The sequence below is a fragment of the Pempheris klunzingeri genome, chromosome 22, assembly GCF_042242105.1.
Source record: "Pempheris klunzingeri isolate RE-2024b chromosome 22, fPemKlu1.hap1, whole genome shotgun sequence".
Lineage (NCBI taxonomy): Eukaryota > Metazoa > Chordata > Actinopteri > Acropomatiformes > Pempheridae > Pempheris > Pempheris klunzingeri.
The window spans coordinates 17,880,720-17,899,174 of NC_092033.1; the positions used below are offsets into that span (position 1 = coordinate 17,880,720).

The 18,455-nt window shown below is 45.0% G+C and overlaps 2 protein-coding genes across 2 annotated transcripts; one reads left to right on the plus strand and one right to left on the minus strand.

The window, feature by feature from the left end:
- The first annotated feature begins 1,784 nt into the window (after positions 1–1,784).
- ldhba (lactate dehydrogenase Ba) lies at positions 1,785–14,794 on the plus strand. The gene is made up of 8 exons (XM_070853552.1): positions 1,785–1,803; positions 6,513–6,649; positions 7,680–7,797; positions 7,901–8,074; positions 8,164–8,337; positions 10,032–10,149; positions 13,662–13,785; positions 13,931–14,794. The coding sequence occupies exons 2-8, from the start codon at positions 6,521–6,523 to the stop codon at positions 14,096–14,098; spliced, it is 1,005 nt and encodes a 334-aa protein (XP_070709653.1). The 5' UTR covers positions 1,785–1,803; positions 6,513–6,520; the 3' UTR covers positions 14,099–14,794.
- A 968-nt stretch (positions 14,795–15,762) lies between these two features.
- On the minus strand, positions 15,763–17,142 carry kiss2 (kisspeptin 2). Its single transcript, XM_070854050.1, has 2 exons — positions 17,046–17,142; positions 15,763–16,016 (listed from the first exon to the last, which is right to left on the minus strand). Exons 1-2 carry the CDS (start codon positions 17,140–17,142, stop codon positions 15,763–15,765), a joined length of 351 nt encoding a protein of 116 aa, XP_070710151.1.
- Positions 17,143–18,455: the final 1,313 nt, after the last annotated feature.

The following is an 18,455-nucleotide window of genomic DNA, read 5'->3' on the forward strand; positions in this document are numbered from 1 at the left end:
TCCAATGATTAGCTTCTACTATGTTAAACATTTATTTAGAATGTGACTGAATGAAGCAAATGATTAAAGGAAATTAGAGGGAGGGGGGGAGGGGGGGGCGGTAGAGTTGAATGCGGTATCTTTGTTCGCAGACTTCCTCTTTTTCTGTGTGACCCAGTCCCCGCTGAACCCACAAGACACCCCAGACAAACTGAAACGACCTCCAAACGTCGCCGACAGGCACAAACGATGCTCGGTGGATATTTAGCTACGTATTAACTCGACTAACCAGCTTCTAACCGTGCTGAGTGAACACCGAGCATGCCGAGCTCCTTCCTGGGCCCATCAACAGTGGTAAATGAATCCTGATCTAATCGCGCAATAAAAGAACAGATGTAGGTCACACTGCATTGTGTCTCTGCAGGCTGGACAAAGTGCACCACTGGGCCCAGATAAACATTTCACTCCACTCTGACACTGACACACTGCGAGTGTGCAATTAACAGGCGAAAGTCCGCCTGCGCGGGGGTCCACCCTGATAAGGTGTGAACAGACCTGCAGTGTAGGAAGCCGCCTCTGTTGCTCATGCTGATTTTACCCAAGAAAGCTTCTAGCCAAACAGTGACAATGAGGAGAAACTTCACCAACAGGCAAACATTCAGTGAAGCAACTGAGAAATGCTCATTTTTGAAATGCACTAAAGTACAAAGACAGATTGTGGGCAAAAACGGGATTACTCAGGCAAAAGGGGGGTCATCCCTTTGTTCCCACGTTTCTAAAAGTATGTCTGTGTGTGTGTGTTAGAGACAGACAGACAGACTTTTCTCTATTATATACACTACTCACTAAAAGTTAGGGATATTCAGCTTTCAGGTGAAATCTCAGGATGAACCTAAAATGCATTCTAACCTTTCCAGGTGAACTTAATGTGACCTTCTCTAAACCTTTGAATGCACATGTCCAACTGTTCAGTGTCTCAGTACTTTCTGCACCAGCTGCTGTTCTCTAACAAGAAGCTTAACAGCAACATTCACAACAGGTTTGATCCATGAATCCACCAATACATTTCCAAACAGGAAGTCCTCAGACGGAGGTGTTCACTGAGCTTAGAGGGTCACAGAGTGTCATCAGGAGGTTGGAACAGTGATACAGAGACTGGAAGAGTCACAGAAAGGAGAGGAGTGGACGTCCTTTGGCCACATCCCAATTTATTGAGACACTGAACATGTTTTGTTGTGGTATACCTACCACTGTTGGTAGATTTTCTTTCAATAAACTGTTTAAGATGAATAAAACTACCAGTGCATGCTTCTACTTAAATGTCCTACTTTCATGATATAATATCACTGTAGCATTCACTTTTTACACTTTCCATACATTTCACCTGAAAGCTGAATATCCCTAACTTTCTGTGAGCAGTGTAGTTAGACCACATATAGATTTATTCATCTGACTTATGAAGCTCTCATGGGAAAACTGGAGAGCTTAATAATAGACCTGCTCTTAACTCAGCAGCCCCACACTCTGTGGAGCACCTTTAATTACAGCGGCTGTTTCACTCACCTCTCCATGAGATGATCAGTGATCAGTGTGGGGGGGGGGCAGACAGGTGTGCGGATTAAACGCCACGCGGACATCCTGCTGTGACCGCACCCCTCCTCACATGTGAACACTGCCACCCCCCCGCACACACACACAGCACCCCTCCCCCCTCCGCCTCCTCCTGGCTGCAGCCCGCTCTGCTCCACACTACCCTGCTCTCCATCTGCCTGGACGCCGGACCGGATCCCGAACCCGAGCCTTTCTTAGAACCAGCAGTAAAACGTGAGTACTACCGTGCTAGCTCGCCGGGCTTCGAGGGGGGGTGGGGGGAGGCTGTTCCCCTCCGGACTGGGGTAGAGGCAGCCTTCGGTGTTGCGTGCCGGCCGCTCCGGCAGCAATGGATGCCCCCCCCACCGCTGGAAACCATTTTCAGTTCACAGCGAGTTTAAGTGAACGTCTCTTCTCGGTGGTTCATTAGTGTTAAAGGGAGGTTTCGTGTTTTTTTTGTTGCGTCAGTCTCGGTGCTGGGGGGCCCGGGGGGGTCAGCAGGACGGTCTGTTTCCACATTAGGAGCGGAATTAGGACTGTTGGAGGATAATTGTGCTGAGACAGGTTCACGGTCACGGTTCTCTCTGCTGTATGCCCCCCCCCCATCACCGTCACACCGGGCCTGGCTGTCTCGTGCCCTCAGGTGCTTGGTGGAATGGAGGACCGGCTGGAGGCGGAAACAGCTTCCCCGTTACCTCGCAGTGAACTCGGGCCCCTCTTCGCCTCCGGGCTCCCGGTCAGGAGCTCCGTGTTCCTGTCAGCGGGAGCATGCGGAGCTTCCCCGGTGAAGGGGTGGTGGTGGTGGGGGGGTACAGTCAGTCAGCCGGGCTCACCTCTGCCCACCGAGCCGCTCAGCATCACCCACATGAAGGTCGGGCTCCGGCCTGCTCTTACATAACGCAGCCATTGTGCAGTCACAGGGGAGGAAGAGGGGGGGGGGGGCTGGTTCATATGTAGCATGTAGCATATAGTATGGAACATTCAGGAGGCTGGACGGGGGCTTTGTGTCGCTGGGCAGCTCCATACTGTCCCTTTTATTTATGGACACACACACACACACACAGCCCCCCCTCCCCCCTTTGACCTTGACACCAGCTGATGTCCTGCTCACTCTGAGGTTAGAGACATGGAGAAGCTGAGGAAGCCCTGGCTTTAGCTGGACACTGTGTCCCATTTTATGTGCCCCCCCATGTTAAATCTAAGGCGTGATGCCTGTGAGTGATCTTCCTCTGGTGATCCCTCCTCTGTCCTGGTGATCCCTCCTCTGTCCTGGTGATCCCTCCTCTGTCCTGGTGATGTGAACCTTGGTGGTCAGTGCTGCCTGAACAGGGACTTTAACACTGAAGTGAACTTGTGACACGAGCTGGAAATCCTCTGCAGGTCATGGGGTTTCTGGAATGTCATGGAATTAGGAAAAGTCTGCTCCAGACACACTCAGGCAGGGACATGATCAGACTCCTGTGGAAAAACAGGGAGTTTAGTTTTTGTCTTATTTAAAAAAAAAAAAAAAAAGTTTCTTCACCAAACCAGTAATTTTTATAATGTTATAGTCTTTTTCTTTCTGGTTCAACGTGACTGAGATCCAGGATCTAAAGTGTGTTTAAGATGATTTTTTTCCATGTCAAGTTATATTTATAGGTCATGAGGAAAAAAAAAAAAAAAAAGTCAGGGATTTTTTCATCTGACTCAGAGTAAGAAACATGCCCCCCCCCCATGTTAAACGTTGATTTGATATGATATAAAATCAGCATTTTGCTCTTTATTGACTTGTGTGCTTGTTCGTCTGCTTGACCTCTGTTGTCCTGTTGATATTGAACCCAGAGCAGTGTGGGAGGAGGTTTAACACTGAAGGACAAACTGCTGACACCAAGCTGTAAATCCTCTAAACCACAGCTTCTGTCAGGGCACATATTTATAGACAGGGGAAAGTGTAATTATACATGATTATTATATTCCAGGTTTTGTAATGACTTTCCAGATACATGTGTGTTTTTTTTTCTTCACGTCACTGTAAAGTGTGAATGCAAGCCTCTCGACGGGAAAGAATAAAAGAGAGGTGATGAGGAAGGGAAGAAGGACACACACACACTTCCTTCAGTAATCAGTCTGCTCAGGATCTCAGGAGTTTTTGTCAGAATTGTGACACAAAACTGAAGTTGTACAAAAAAACCCATTAAATTTATTGATGTTATTTTGCAATAAATAAGAAATAAAACCATTCCTTTACAGCCTCAACTCCTGTTAAGAACTCGCTGATAATCCTAATGTGTAAACAAAATAGTTTTTGTGTTATTTCTTTTAATATTAGTGCATGTACCAATGATTTTAAATGTCATTTTAAAACTAATTGAAATAATTTTACCATAATTTCCAAAGCATTTAAAAAATCCAAGAAATGCTGTTTAAAGGTGGTGAGCTGTGAACTTCTTTAAAAGCGATTACTTGGTGGAACTTGACCAGACCGATGCATTGCTTGTCGGAGACGCGTTATAGCAGAACAACTTGTTGTTCCAGGCTCACATTTGTTGCATTGTTGTGTAAAAAAAAAAAGAAACTGGAACCCTTACTCAATCATCTGTATCTTGGGACAAGGCGTTCTCTATCTGTCCACAGACCATCTGGTCCAGCACCTTTGGTCCAGATAGGACTTCCAGAGCTGATAGACTATCAGTTACTGCTCCTGGGACATGGTCTGCCTCCCCATCATAAATACATTCAGTCCATTGACAGCTGCTAATCCACTACCCACATCAAAAAAAAAAAAAAGGAGCTCTGTTGTTACTGCTCCAAGGTTGTTTTCATGATTTCTTCTGCAGTCCCACTTAGTCACATGTTTACAAGTCTGACTGACCTTAAAGCTGCTGCTCATGTCCCTGCTGTTCATGGTGCCCTCATTACAGCCCAGCACTGCCTCCAGGACGTGCACAGCAACTAGTTAATAACATCAGAATCAGAATTCCTTTAATAACCCCCAGGGGGGGAATTGCTTTTTTTTTTTTTTTTACACACAGCTCCAAAAAGAATAAGAATAAACTTCAAACCCAAAAGTAAAAATATAAATGGAACATAAACATGACCCCTCTCTTCTTGTCTTTCCACCACTTGAACTTTCTCTCTAACAACACGCTGCGTATATTATCACCCCCCCCTGCACTAAATAATCTCCACTGTTAATCATCCACCCCGATTAAGACGACTTTAAAAAAAAAGTGTGCTTGAAATCCCCAAATGTTCATGTAAAATCCACAAATGCAAATGACTCAAAGCAAAGGTCCCAGTTCACATTCACAGCCTTCCCACCCCCACCTCAAAAAGCGCCTTCATCGGGCCTCATGCAGCACCGGCCATCTACGAAGAGCCCTATATTCCTGCGATAAGAGTCGGCGCTCTAAAGCAGTGTCACAGATAGGGATAGGTGTGATAATGGCCAAGATAACGGACACAAAAGCGTCGTGTGTGCACAGATCAGCATGTTGCTCAAAACCACGCTGTGCTCATAATAAGACGGTCATGATGCTGCCACCGTTCTGATAAGTCTTCACTATTTAAACTGGGGTTTTAGTCACAAGCCAGCTGTTGTTTTTCTGGGGGTTTGGTTCCTGCTCTCCGACGCTGTCATGATGTCCCGCTTCTTGATGCCCGTCCGCTCCTGTAAGTGTTTGTGACGCGTTCCTACCTTTTCACAACTGTTGTTAAGCAACCCACAGTCAGGATTAGTGAAGTTATGCTGTTGGCTGTGGACTTTATTTTGCCATTGCTTATAGTTAGAGCGGTTCCCGTATCATAAGAAGATCAATAAGAAGATTGATCAACGACAGATTGGATTATGGGATGCTTTTTGAGTCAGCGATCGAACATTAATAGCCCAGTGGTGGTCACGTCCTGTCAGATCTGAATATTTGCTTTCCTTCATTTTATGCTGTTGTAAAAACTACTCAATAATGAAAATGTAACTTTTCTTAAAGTTTGTGTTGGACCATTTTTTTTTTTTTTTTTTTTGGTAAAACGACATTTGAATATATCCCACAGAGTTTTTAGAATTTCTGAACACTAGTTTTCAAGCATTCTATAGATGGTTTTATATCCATTATTTGATTACTTTTTTTAATCACTCCTATTCTTTCTGCTTGTGTTGCTGTCAGTGGAGATATGTGTGTGTGTGACACTCTGTAAAATGAGCTGTTGGTGCAGACGGTGTTTGACTGGCCCAGTGCTTCCTTGCTGATTGTGACCCCTGTGAGAGACCGCTCTGTGACCTTTTGACCTCCAAACTATTTACACCCAACAGTTATTTTTATATGTAACAGGTTTTAATCTGCAGATAATTTTGCTGATTTATCGTTTGTTCTATAAAACCTTTAGACAGGTGTCCATCGCAGTAATCTAAAGCCCAAGGTGAGCTCATCCAAAACCAAGAAAAGAAGCACGTTTTTACATTTAAGACCCGGGAACAATCATTTGTTTGGAACTTTTGCTTGAAAATGGCGTAACCCTGGAGAACCCATGGGGTCAAATTTGGCCGCTGTTAATTGCTGCTACCCAAAGTGAACAAACATAAAAAAAATTGTCAAATTTAACTTCAAAAACCCAGAGTGCCACAGAAGTGAAGAAGAAGTCACTTTGGGTAGCAGCAATTAACAGCGGCCAAATTTGACCCCATGGGTTCTCCAGGGTTAAACAGTTGGTCAAATATGAAACTAAAGTAGTTGCTGATTAGTTTTCTGTCGATGGACTCGTCCCTGCAGCTGTAAAACCACGTAGACACGCTGCTGTTGTACAGTCTGCAGACTGCTTGTTGCATGAAGAACACAGCCTAGAGCTGTCTGGGCCACTGAATGACTAGACGAAGTGAAAGCAGAGGTTTCATTCTCCTGCCCCATCGGAGCGGCTGTGCTCTGGGACCTGACCACCACCTGTCCTCTCTGTGTCTCCCCCCCCTGCAGTTTCAATCATGTCCTCCGTGCTGCAGAAGCTGATCAGCCCCCTGGCCAGCAGCCCTGCTGAGCCTCCCAGGAACAAGGTGACAGTGGTTGGGGTGGGCCAGGTGGGCATGGCCTGTGCCGTCAGCATCCTGCTGCGGGTGAGTCACCACAACATGTCGAGCACGCAGAGCGTTTCTGACAAGAGAGCAATAGAAAATAGCTGCTGTGTGTAAATGACATGTATACCACTCATTTACTCATACCAGCATCCAACAGTCACATGTATGACCTTGTGTACCACAGCAGTGCTAACCTCTGAATGACCACGCAATACATTTATCTCTGTGTGTCTGTGTTTTATTTATTTATGATCTCAAAGGTTAAATAAAGGTCTGTTACCTCACTGTCTATCGCTGAACGACTAAACACGATGGTGACTGAGCCTGTTACTGGAGGAAAGACCTGTTTGTTATGAACAGGGGTGTCGAGCTGACATCCCTGCGGAAAAGTCACAAGTGGCGTCCATCACCCAGCAGAGGTCTGCCAGAGGGGGCAGCCTGAAACTATGTACTGTTTCCTCCAGTCTGTTGAGCACAAGTAAACAGTTTCAACGGCCCTAACCCTGACAAACAGCAAACTAAGAAAACATCAATGTAAAGATGGTGACACTTAAACAAGAACAAGTAGTGTTTCAGATGAAGACAAAAACTCAAAACACTCTGCCATAACACTGTTTGGATCTTCCAGGGTGGCTCATCATTAGATTTATAATTTGATTAGATAAAGAAGTAAATGACATGAAAGAAATAAGGAATCTATTTTTAATAGAAAAAATATTTTGTATAATGATAAACTTACTTACGAAATACTTACTGTGCATTATGAAACCAAAATTGCACACACAGTTCATTATGTGATATATGTAATATATTTGAATCACAAGCTGTAGAGCTCAACACCATACTAAATTGAAATTACCATATTAAATTGAAATTATTTTGCCAAATTGAAATTCCAGTTTGTCATATCTGTGTGCATGAAACTGATAAGTAGATGCGTGAAAATGTGTCATTACCATCAAAGTGAAAATGAAAAGTATTTATCGTTACAGTGGAAATGTAAAATTCTAACTCTTTCTTTCTCACCTCCAAAATGACCTCCCTACCTCTCCTCCCCTCCTCTGGGCAGGACCTGTGTGATGAGCTGGCTCTGGTAGACGTGATGGAGGACCGTCTTAAAGGAGAGATGATGGACCTGCAGCACGGCAGCCTCTTCCTCAAGACCTCCAAAATAGTAGCTGACAAAGGTCAGGACCTGCTGCTGACACACAGCTGCACTGCATGCAGGAGGTCTCACACCCAGACATGACTCATCAGACCCCCCCCCCTCCCCTCCTCTTCCTCCTCCAGACTATGCCGTGACCGCCAACTCCCGCCTGGTTGTGGTGACGGCCGGCGTTCGCCAGCAGGAGGGAGAGAGCCGCCTCAACCTGGTGCAGAGGAACGTCAACGTCTTCAAGTCCATCATCCCCCAGATCATCAAGTACAGCCCCAACTGCACACTCATCGTGGTGTCCAACCCCGGTGAATATGCTGAGACACACGTCATCATCTTTGGGTGTGTGCGCTCTTGTACACACCATTAACCCCTGGTTGTAACACACCCTCCACAGTTGACGTGCTCACCTATGTGACCTGGAAACTGAGCGGTCTGCCCAAGCACCGTGTCATCGGCAGCGGCACCAACCTGGACTCGGCCCGCTTCCGATACCTCATGGCTGAGCGCCTTGGCATTCACGCCAGCTCCTTCAACGGCTGGGTGCTGGGAGAGCACGGAGACACCAGTGGTGGGTACACACAGGGACCAGGCCTGGAGGACGACCTCACTTATTAGTCAGCTTTTAGATCGGAGCTCTGTTTTTACACAGTTTGGGTGCAAAATCAGTGACTGGTCCAGTGCATGCTTAGAAATAAAGGTGCCAACTGGGTTCTTAAGCTTGTTCCCATAAGAGAACCCTTTTTGTTCCCGATAGAACCATTTATAAAGATTCCTCCTGAAACCCTTTAAGAGGGCTCTACCCACAAGTCAACATGAAAGGGGCATACCTAGAACTGTTTGTGAAAGGTTCCACCCAGAAGCACCCATCAGAGAACAGTTCTATGGTGTAATGGGTCCAGCCAGAACCTTCTCTGGGGGTTGTGTCCAGAACCTCTCCAACAATATTTATATTGTTATAATATAATTCCACATATTGAATTGTGGTGATGACCATCATTTTGACTATACCTTACAATGTTAACATTCAAACAGTCTTGATGAGTAAACCTTGTATTGAAAACGTGATGGGTAAGGAGGAGGAGACTCTCTGAGGATAAGCCAGCTGAACAAAGGGTGTGAACAAACTTGGAAAAGCAAGAATCAAGGTACTTGAACTGTAGAGAGACCAAAGTAATCACTATTGATATGACACACGTGTTTCGTAGAGGAGGATCTGAGTGTTGCTATCAGCTCGTCCTCAAGCTCTGCAGAAGCGAGATAACGACCCATTCGTTTGAATCAAGTGTTGCTGGAGCAGGGAAACAATAAAGACACACAGGGCAGTTCATACATGGCGTTCAACAAGCTCCATAATCAATAACCATCCTGAGAGCCCAGAGCCTGGCGATCCTTTACTATATAACACTTAGTGGTTATGATAAACCGCGATTGAGATGTTGGCTGAAAAGTGAGACCCATTGCCTTTTCCCTTTGTTTTTTCTGTGGTTGAAAGGGTTTTAACTTAAGGTTAGGGTTAAGATTAGGCTTAGTGTCAAAGGTGTTCCAGGGGGAAGTGTTCAGTAGTCCTGTAGTTTAAGAAGTATGCTCATGTTAGCCTGCACCTCTAGCGCCACCAGCAGGCCCATCAGGACATCTGCTCGACAAACCTTTTATCAGGCATACCTGAGATGTGCTCCATAAAAAGTTAGGCAGTGTTGAGATCTGGATCATTTAGGATTTAGTTTCTCCCTTTTGTCTATTTATAGCTCCACAGCTCGTTAAGGATAAAACTCCGAGAGGCCTCTCAGCACGGCAGTAGAGCCCCTACCTTTCTTGTGTTTCCATAGGGCCTCTCTGTGTTGGGTTTACATGTTCTCCCTTTGTTCACATGTGTTTCCTCACAACACCAAAACACGCATGTTGGGTAAATTCTCTCTGGTCCTGTGTTGCTGTGCTTGTGGCAGGCCACTGCTCCTCAGTCTTGAGTTTAATACAGAGGTTGGATTTCACTGCATTATTCTGTGTGACAATACATGTGGCGTGATATGATGATCTGAGCCTGATGTAGTTACACTGCAGCTATTGCAGCCTGTTGCACGATGTGATCTACTGGACCGATTCCAGAACATTTTATACCGACCAGTCACTTCACACCCAAAAAAAATGTAGAGAACAAGTCCCCAGGTTTAAAAACTACCAGAGTTATCCTCTAATGACTATGTAGTCTGCAGGGCGTCATCGAGTTAACGCAGCACGAACCGCTTGTGTGTGTTTTTACTTCAGTGCCGGTGTGGAGCGGCGCTAATGTGGCTGGAGTCAACCTACAGAAGCTGAATCCTGACATCGGCACCGATGCTGATAAGGAACAGTGGAAGGCCACACACAAGGCTGTAGTGGACAGGTATGGTTCATGTGAGCGAGTGTGGATGGTCAGGAATGAGCTTCACAAACCTCGAATATGAGACACCTCCATCTTTATTCACTTCCATCACACAAAGATTGAGGTGTTCTAGCTTTTGAGTAACTGCTAGACATTCAATTAAACATCCAGTGGACTAGACTGTCTCACTTGGATCTGTGACTCAGCACAATCTGTCCTGAAGGGTTTCTAAAGAGGTGAAATGTTATTCCAAAGTAAATGAGTTTCTACTACAGGACTTATTAGGATTTATACCAAAGTTAATTTGTCAAATACCAATGTGATGTTTTTTTTTCTTACTTGTAGAACAGACCTTGAATGTTTTGGTTTGTCTGTAAGTGCAACCGACGATTCCTCGCTGCCTTCGTCGGCAGAGGGAGTTTGCTCAGTCGTCAGTAGTTAAACTCTTCACTCTCCTCACGTGAGGGATTTGTGTTCATTATCTTGGAGGTCAAGCTTTCCCCTCATGACTAATTAACCAACATACCTTTGGGAGGGGGAGAGGGGGAGAGGGAGAGAGGGAGAGAGAGTGAGAGAGAGAGAGAGAAAAGACACAGTGCTTCCATTTTCTTCTCAAATCAAGTCTGTGTATGTTCGTCGACCTCAAACGATCCTGCTGTTATTTCCATTAATCACAGCCAGAGTTTCAATTCAATTCAATTCAGTTCAATTTTATTTGTATAGCCCAATATCACAACAGAGTGTCTCATAGTGCTTTACAAAGTTCACTGAAATAAACAAGTGTAAGCGAACAAACAATCTAATAAAGAGTCCAGCAGTCGATGAGGCCAGTGGAGCAGTCCGATGGATCAGTCCGAGGCATCACCTGCCCTTTATGACCCTCCTTCTTCGGGAAGGAAAAACTCAAAAAACCCAGTGGGAAAAGAGAAACCTCCAGGAGCACCACAGTGAAGGAGAGATCCAGCTCCCAAGGACGGACAGGCTGGAGCCTTGGACAGACGCACATCCATTGGCTGATGGAGAACCACATCAGCGGGGCCAGGACCAGGATCCATAGGAACCAGGGAACCACATCAGCAGAACCAGGACCAGGATCCACAGGAACCAGAGAACCACATCAGCGGGACCGGGACCAGGACCCACAGGAACCAGAGAACCACATCAGCAGGGCCAGGACCAGGATCCACAGGATCCACAGGAACCTGAGAGATGAGAAAGCACAGAAACGCTCCGGGGAAGATAGCAAGTTAGAGGCAGACATTTGACTGACATGAGACATAACGATGGAGAGGAAGAGGAGGAGAGAGAATAGAGGAGCTCAGTGCACCATAGGAGTCCCCCGGCAGTCTGAACCTATAGCAGCATAACTAGGGGCTGGTCTAAGGCCTGATCCAGCCCTTAAATATATGCTTTGTCAAAAAGGAAGGTTTTTAGTCTACTCTTAAATGTAGAGAGGGTGTCTGCCCCCCGAACCCAAACTGGAAGGAGATTCCACAGGAGAGGAGCCTGATAGCTGAAAGCTCTGGCTCCATCACTACTTTTGGAGACTTTAGGAACCACCAGTAGACCTGCATTCTGGGAGCACAGTGCTCTAGTGGGGTAGTACGGTACTATAAGCTCTTTAAGATATGATGGGGCCTGACCCTTAAGAGCCTTGTAGGTGAGGAGAAGGATTTTAAACTCTATTCTAGATTTTACTGGAAGCCAGTGAAGAGAAGCCAGTAGGAGAAATGTGGTCTCTTCTCTTAGTTCTCGTCAGAACACGAGCAGCAGCGTTCTGGACCAACTGGAGAGTCTTTAACGACTTATTGGGGCAGCCTGATAGTAAGGAGTTACAATAGTCCAACCTAGAAGTGACAAATGCATAGACCAATTTTTCTGCATCATCAGTGGATATGATGGGCCTGATTTTGGCAATATTACGTAGATGGAAAAAGGCAGTTCTAGAAATCTGTTTAATGTGGGAGTTAAAGGACAAATCTTGATCAAATAAGACTCCCAGATTCCTCACAGTGGAGCTGGAGGCCAGATTAATGCCGTCCAGAGCAGTTAAGGTAGTGGAAAAGCTGTCTCTGAGGTGTCTGGGGCCGAGCAAAATAACTTCAGTTTTATCTGAATTTAGCAGCAGAAAGTTGCTGCTCATCCAGGACTTTATGTCCTTAAGGCAGATTTGAAGTTTAGCCAACTGATTGGGTTCATCTGGCTTTATTGATAAATATAATTGTGTATCATCTGCATAACAGTGGAAATGAATGGAGTGCTTCCTGATAATATTACCAAGAGGAAGCATATATAAGATAAAGAGTATTGGTCCAAGCACTGAGCCTTGTGGAACTCCATGTCTAACCTTAGTGTGGACAGAGGATTCGTTATTAATATGTACAAACTGAAATCGATCTAATAAATAGGACTTAAACCAGCTTAATGCAGTTCCTTTTATACCAATGAACTGTTCCAGTCTCTGTAACAGGATGTGATGGTCGATGGTGTCGAAAGCAGCACTCAGGTCTAACAAGACCAGGACAGAGAGAAGTCCTCTGTCTGATGCCATAAGGAGGTCGTTTGTAACCTTCACCAGTTTGACCTCAGATTCCTCACGGTGTCCCATCACAGCAGCTAAATGACATGAAACACAAGACGAGACCATTTGAGACCATTTGAGACCATTTGAGACCATTTGAGACATCCACAGCAGATATTGAGTCATGAACTTTGATTCTCTGTGTGATAGTTTAACTGTCAGTGGTAGAGCTGGGGGTGGGTTCCTGAGGAACGTTAACCCAGAGTGGCCCTCACAGTCACCTGACTCGAATCCCGTAGAAAATCTCTGGTGGGATTTGACAAAAACCCAAGAATATTAAAGAGCTGGAGGCGATCAAGCTTCAGCTTCCTCAGACGGCCTGACGTTTTCTCCTCAGATTTCCTGATACATGATTGAATCCACGTTGACCCCCAAACGCTGCAGCTTTCCAGTGCCAGAAGAAGTTGAATAATTTAGAGACTGCAGTCGTCACTAAAAGTGGCATTTTGTGTTGAATTTGGAGAAACCACTTGTGATATTAGTTGTTAGTTTAGTATTTCAACTGTTCTTGTCTGAGTTGTTCACTGAACACAGCAGAGTTGGTACGGTCATCTTTGGTATCTATAAAAATGGAAAGTTCTTTTTTTGAAATCTGGGGGGGGGTCAGATTTTTAGAGTCATGGTAAGATCATAGACTTTATATAAATGTTATGCCACTAGGTGGTTGTTATGGTGCCCTTGTGGTTGCTAGGGCAATACAAGGTGGTTACTAATAAATACATTTTCCTGTAAGATCATACTTGTAGAAAGACACACACACACACACACATACTATATTTGAGAGGACCCTCATTAACATAAGGCATTCCCCAGCCCCTAACCCAACCCTTCTCTCTAAAACATTTCATTTGAAGTCGTGAGGTCCGAAATGTCCTCACTTTCTAAAGACGTCCTCGCTCCAGCGCTCACACACGCTGCATGGATGTCACCGGAGGGCTGCTCTGTGTTTCAGTGCCTACGAGGTGATCAAGCTGAAGGGCTACACCAACTGGGCCATCGGCCTGAGCGTGGCCGACCTCACCGAGAGCATCGTCAAAAACATGAGCCGCGTCCATCCTGTCTCCACCATGGTCAAGGTCAGACACACACACACACACACACACTACACTGGCAAATAAACACTGCGTCCCCTGGTATAGCTTTCTTTCTCTGAGCTTTGTGTGTTTCCTTGGAGCATCCTCAGCTAACTCTGCGTATCCGTGTGTGTGTGTGTTTCCTCAGGACATGTATGGTATCGGCAACGAGGTCTTCCTGTCTCTGCCCTGTGTGCTGAACAATACCGGCGTGAGCAGCGTGATCAACATGACCCTGACAGACGCCGAGGCGGGCCAGCTGAGGAAGAGCGCCGACACGCTGTGGGGCATCCAGAAGGACCTGAAGGACATCTGAACACACACACACACCATACACAGCCACGAGGCAGAGAGGCCTGCCAACACGCACACGCTCCTTTTGTAACGTCCCTCTTCGCTCTTACTTTGAAGGACCGCACCAGTGTTTTTTTTCAGAATAGCGCCGGAGAGAATTTCAGTTTCACCTGTACGTCCTGATTTGATTTTCACTTCAGTGCTGCATTACGTCGCCATCTACTTCCTGTAACTCACTCAAAAAACACTGGTATGCTCCTTTAAAAAAACCGAGCACCTTCCCTCCCCAACAGCTAGTAGGCTGAAGTTGCTGTGTAACCGTGTTTGTGTTAGGAGATGTAAACTGCCCTGTTGCTGTACTCCTTACAGATTCTTGTGTTTGGACCAGGACCACAAACAACCCCCAAAAAGCACTAAGTGTCACTGTGCTCCTCCACCGCTAACGGTACTTGCTGTTCATTTTAGTTCCCTGCAGGTGAATTGCCGAGAAAAAGACCCTAGAAATCATGAGGAACACATGAAAGTGTATGAAAGTACAGCAGCAGTAAATTGTGACTTTGTGAGAGTATGAAGTGGATTTTTGTCTTCATCAGGGGAAGAGTGGAAACATCCAGCTCAACATGTTTGGTTTTGTTTTTTTTGAACAACAGTTATGACGGTCTGACCTCGTCTTGTGAAGTGTGTTGGAACCTAATAAATCTGAACTTCATGAAGGGTGCTCCTTGTGTGCCAGTGTTGTTATTTTTCTGTCACGACTCAAATCGCACCACATCTTTTTCACGATGCAGTCAGTGAGGAGACGAATCCTTTATTTATTCTTTTTTTTTTTGGTTGGAGAAGCGCTTCCAACTCGAGAAAGAAGCACTCCAGTTTGGAGAGAGCAGAAGGATTGTTGGAAGTTTTAGATTTTTGTCATTTGAATTCGATAAAATCTAAATCTATCAAATCTATTTAATATCACGCTTGTTGCACTTTTTGGAATCACTGTAGTTTTTATGTATCATAAAACATTGCAAACATGAGGCAGCTCCATATTTTTCTAAACTGAACTTCCACCAGCAGGCTTTATAAAGAAGGCAGTGAAGCAGACCTTCTGTTGATCCACTCTATGTTTTCGATGTGACATTAAATCATTACTCTGTAATTATCATACTCTAAATGGGTCTAATTCACACAAACAAAGCAACAGTTTCTAATGCTTCCCTTTATGAAGGCTGATCGACAGACTTGAATATATAAATACATTCCTAATGTGTTTAATGTTCATACATTAGTACTGTTTTATGACTTTGTAGTACTATTGTTAACTGTCTGTTTGACTTCTGTTTAATCAGTGTTAAATATGAATGTAATGTTTCCCAGTAATAATTACATGAAGGTGTCATCTAAAAGGCTCTGCAGCGCCGCCTGGTGGTTGGATAAAGCCACTGCAGGCGTCAGTGGACCCAAACACGTGTCTCCCTTCATCACAGTAGTTTCTGTCTCCTTTAGGTGATGTGAAAGATTCATCAGTCATTTCCTCCCTTCAGAAGAAGAACCACAGCAGAGGGTAGGTACAAAAGTTTTATTCACAGAAACATGATTTCATCTGAAGCAAAGCGGCTCTCTGACGCGCGGAAAGACACTTTGTCACGTGTTGACTTCCCACCAACGGGACACGAGTCCTCACAGGAGGAGACGCCCGTCTCAGGTGGGCACCTCCAGTTCTCGCGAGAAGAGAGAGCGGGGCGAGAACTTGTCCGTCCGGGCCCTCTGCACCGCCCTGCCGAACACCAAGCGCTTCCCGAAGCGGAGGCCGAACGGGTTGAAGTTGAAGTTGCTCCTGCGGTCGTTGCACAGCAGCTGCCGCTGGTCCTCGTTCTCTCTCAGGGAGAAACACGGGCTGAGCTCCTCCAGGAACTCTGCTGCGGCTCTCCTCCTGAGCGCAGACAGCAGCGGGCCTGTGGAGGGAGGGGGGCACCCACCCATCTTTAAGTCATCTCTCAGCCTTCTCCCCTACTGTGTAATACTCACAACAGAAATGTTTTACTGTATTCAGTCATTTTAAATCATTTGACACGTGACCCAGTTTGATCCCACAGTGGAGAACATGGACACAGTGTCCTTAGAGGTATGGAGCCCAGAATAAAAGTAAAACTGATCTACAGAGATGAGCCCTAATAATAAAGTTTATTATCATCATCATCATCATCATCATTATTATTATTATTATTATTATTGTCTTCAACCATGTCACCATGGCAAAGGCACTGCCCAACTTCATCCAGTACGGGAACTGTTCCACCAGAGAGGAGAGAGATTATTATTATTATTATATAGTACAGCTCCTCACTCTGAATGTACATGTTGTTATATATTATTATTAGTAGTAGTGGTATTATTTGTATCATTATTATTACTTTTGTGTTTGAAGTTTATTCTTATTCTTTTGGAGCTGTGTGTAACAAAAAGCAATTTCCCCCTGGGGATTATTAAAGGAATTCTGATTCTGATTCTGATTCTGATTATTATTATTATCATCATCATCATCATCATTATTACTATTATTATCATTATTATCCCACACCATTTGATTACTGATGCCTTAAAGTGTAAACGGCATTAAGTATTCAATACATTTCAGTTTCAACACTTCACATTCAGGTTTGGAAACACTACATCAAGCACTGGAACTTTTAAATTCAACACAATCGAATCTTATTCTTTCAAAATATGTTCTCTGCATATAAATGACTAGTTTGGACTTTTGGACCTTTGTATTTCTGACATCCCTGCTCCTCTATAGTACAATACATCCGCTTTCATCAGGTGATCATGTGTGAAATCAGCCCTGTCTGTCAAATAACTGTAACAACTACAATACTCTCCTGTGAGGTGCAGCTTAGGAGGGAAGAACTTAAAAGCAAGTCTACTAAAACTGTATTCATCAAATTTCAATTGAACCTTTTTTGTCTTATTTAGGGTCCCACCTGTTGCACGTGTCCTCTGCGCAGACTCGACCCCCGGCAGACTCCCATCCGGACCGACTATCAGCCCGCACACCAGCACCAGAGCCGCGACTCTCATGTTGTCACAGAGCTACAGTCCTCCCCGTGTGTCCACCAGGTGCAGATTAAAGCGCGAGTGTGTCCCCTCCTCACCAGGTACTAACTCTCCCCTGTCTCACCTGTTTTATATCCCCACCAGGTGACCTTGTGCTCCTGCGGCTCCCAGCCAATCACAGCTGCGTGCGTCTCCGTCGCTGTAAATTGCGGAGCTGTCCGCCGGTGGAGGTGCTGAAAGGCATCATTCACCGGCTCTTCTGGGAAATGTTGACAATGGGATCATTCATCTGGTACAAAATAATGTGTTGACGGTGAAGTCCCGGACGTTTGGAGATGTAATAATGGGAGTTAAAGCGGCTCAGAGCTCCGCGCGTGCAGTGATTCACCAGTGCGCGTCTCCAAACAGCCTCCTGTGCGTCTGGGTTCAGATCATCACCATGTGATGGATTCATGAATGAAAGGAGCTTAACAACGTGTCTGAATGAGCTCTTCTACACATTTTCATTAACTCTGAGTCAATTTCACAACCGCTCCCCCCTCTCCCCATCACCGGACTGCCCTCCTGCAGCCCTTATCTGGAAATCTGTTATCTGTGTGTTTGAAACTTTGGCGTGTTTTTTGGACTTTAGAATTGCTGCCTGCCTCCCTTGGATTTGTTTGCCTGTGATCTCCTGGTTTTGACCCTTATCTGTCTTTCCTGACTTACTTATTCAAATATACTGTAGTTACCTACAGCCAGTGTGATAGTTGACCAGGTTTGAGTAAATGCCACCCCCCCCACCCTCCCCATATTCTCCAATTTTTTTTATTTGCTAGTTATGTTTTCACTTTCTCTCATTTTCACTTCTTATTCTCTCCTTCACTGTGGTGCTCCTGGAGGTTTCTCTTTTCCCACTGGGTTTTTTGAGTTTCTCCTTCCCGAAGAAGGAGGGTCATAAAGGGCAGGTGATGCCTCGGACTGATCCACCGGACTGATCCACTGGCCTCATCGACTGCTGGACTCTTTATTAGATTGTTTGTTCGCTTACACTTGTTTATTTCAGTGAACTTTGTAAAGCACTATGAGACACTGTTGTGATATTGGGCTATACAAAGAAATTGAATTGAATTGAATTGAATTATTCAGAAGTTTTATTTCCTATCTTCAGTTCAGTGGTTGTGCTGCGGGCCTGTAGGTCTGATGCAGAGAACATTGTTGCACTCCATAAGACTGCAGCATACACAGCAAAATGACACAAAAGCACCAACATAATATCTAATATCATCATAATATCTAATATCATCATAATATCATAATCTCTACTAACATGAAAATGAACATTCCAGGCTGACACT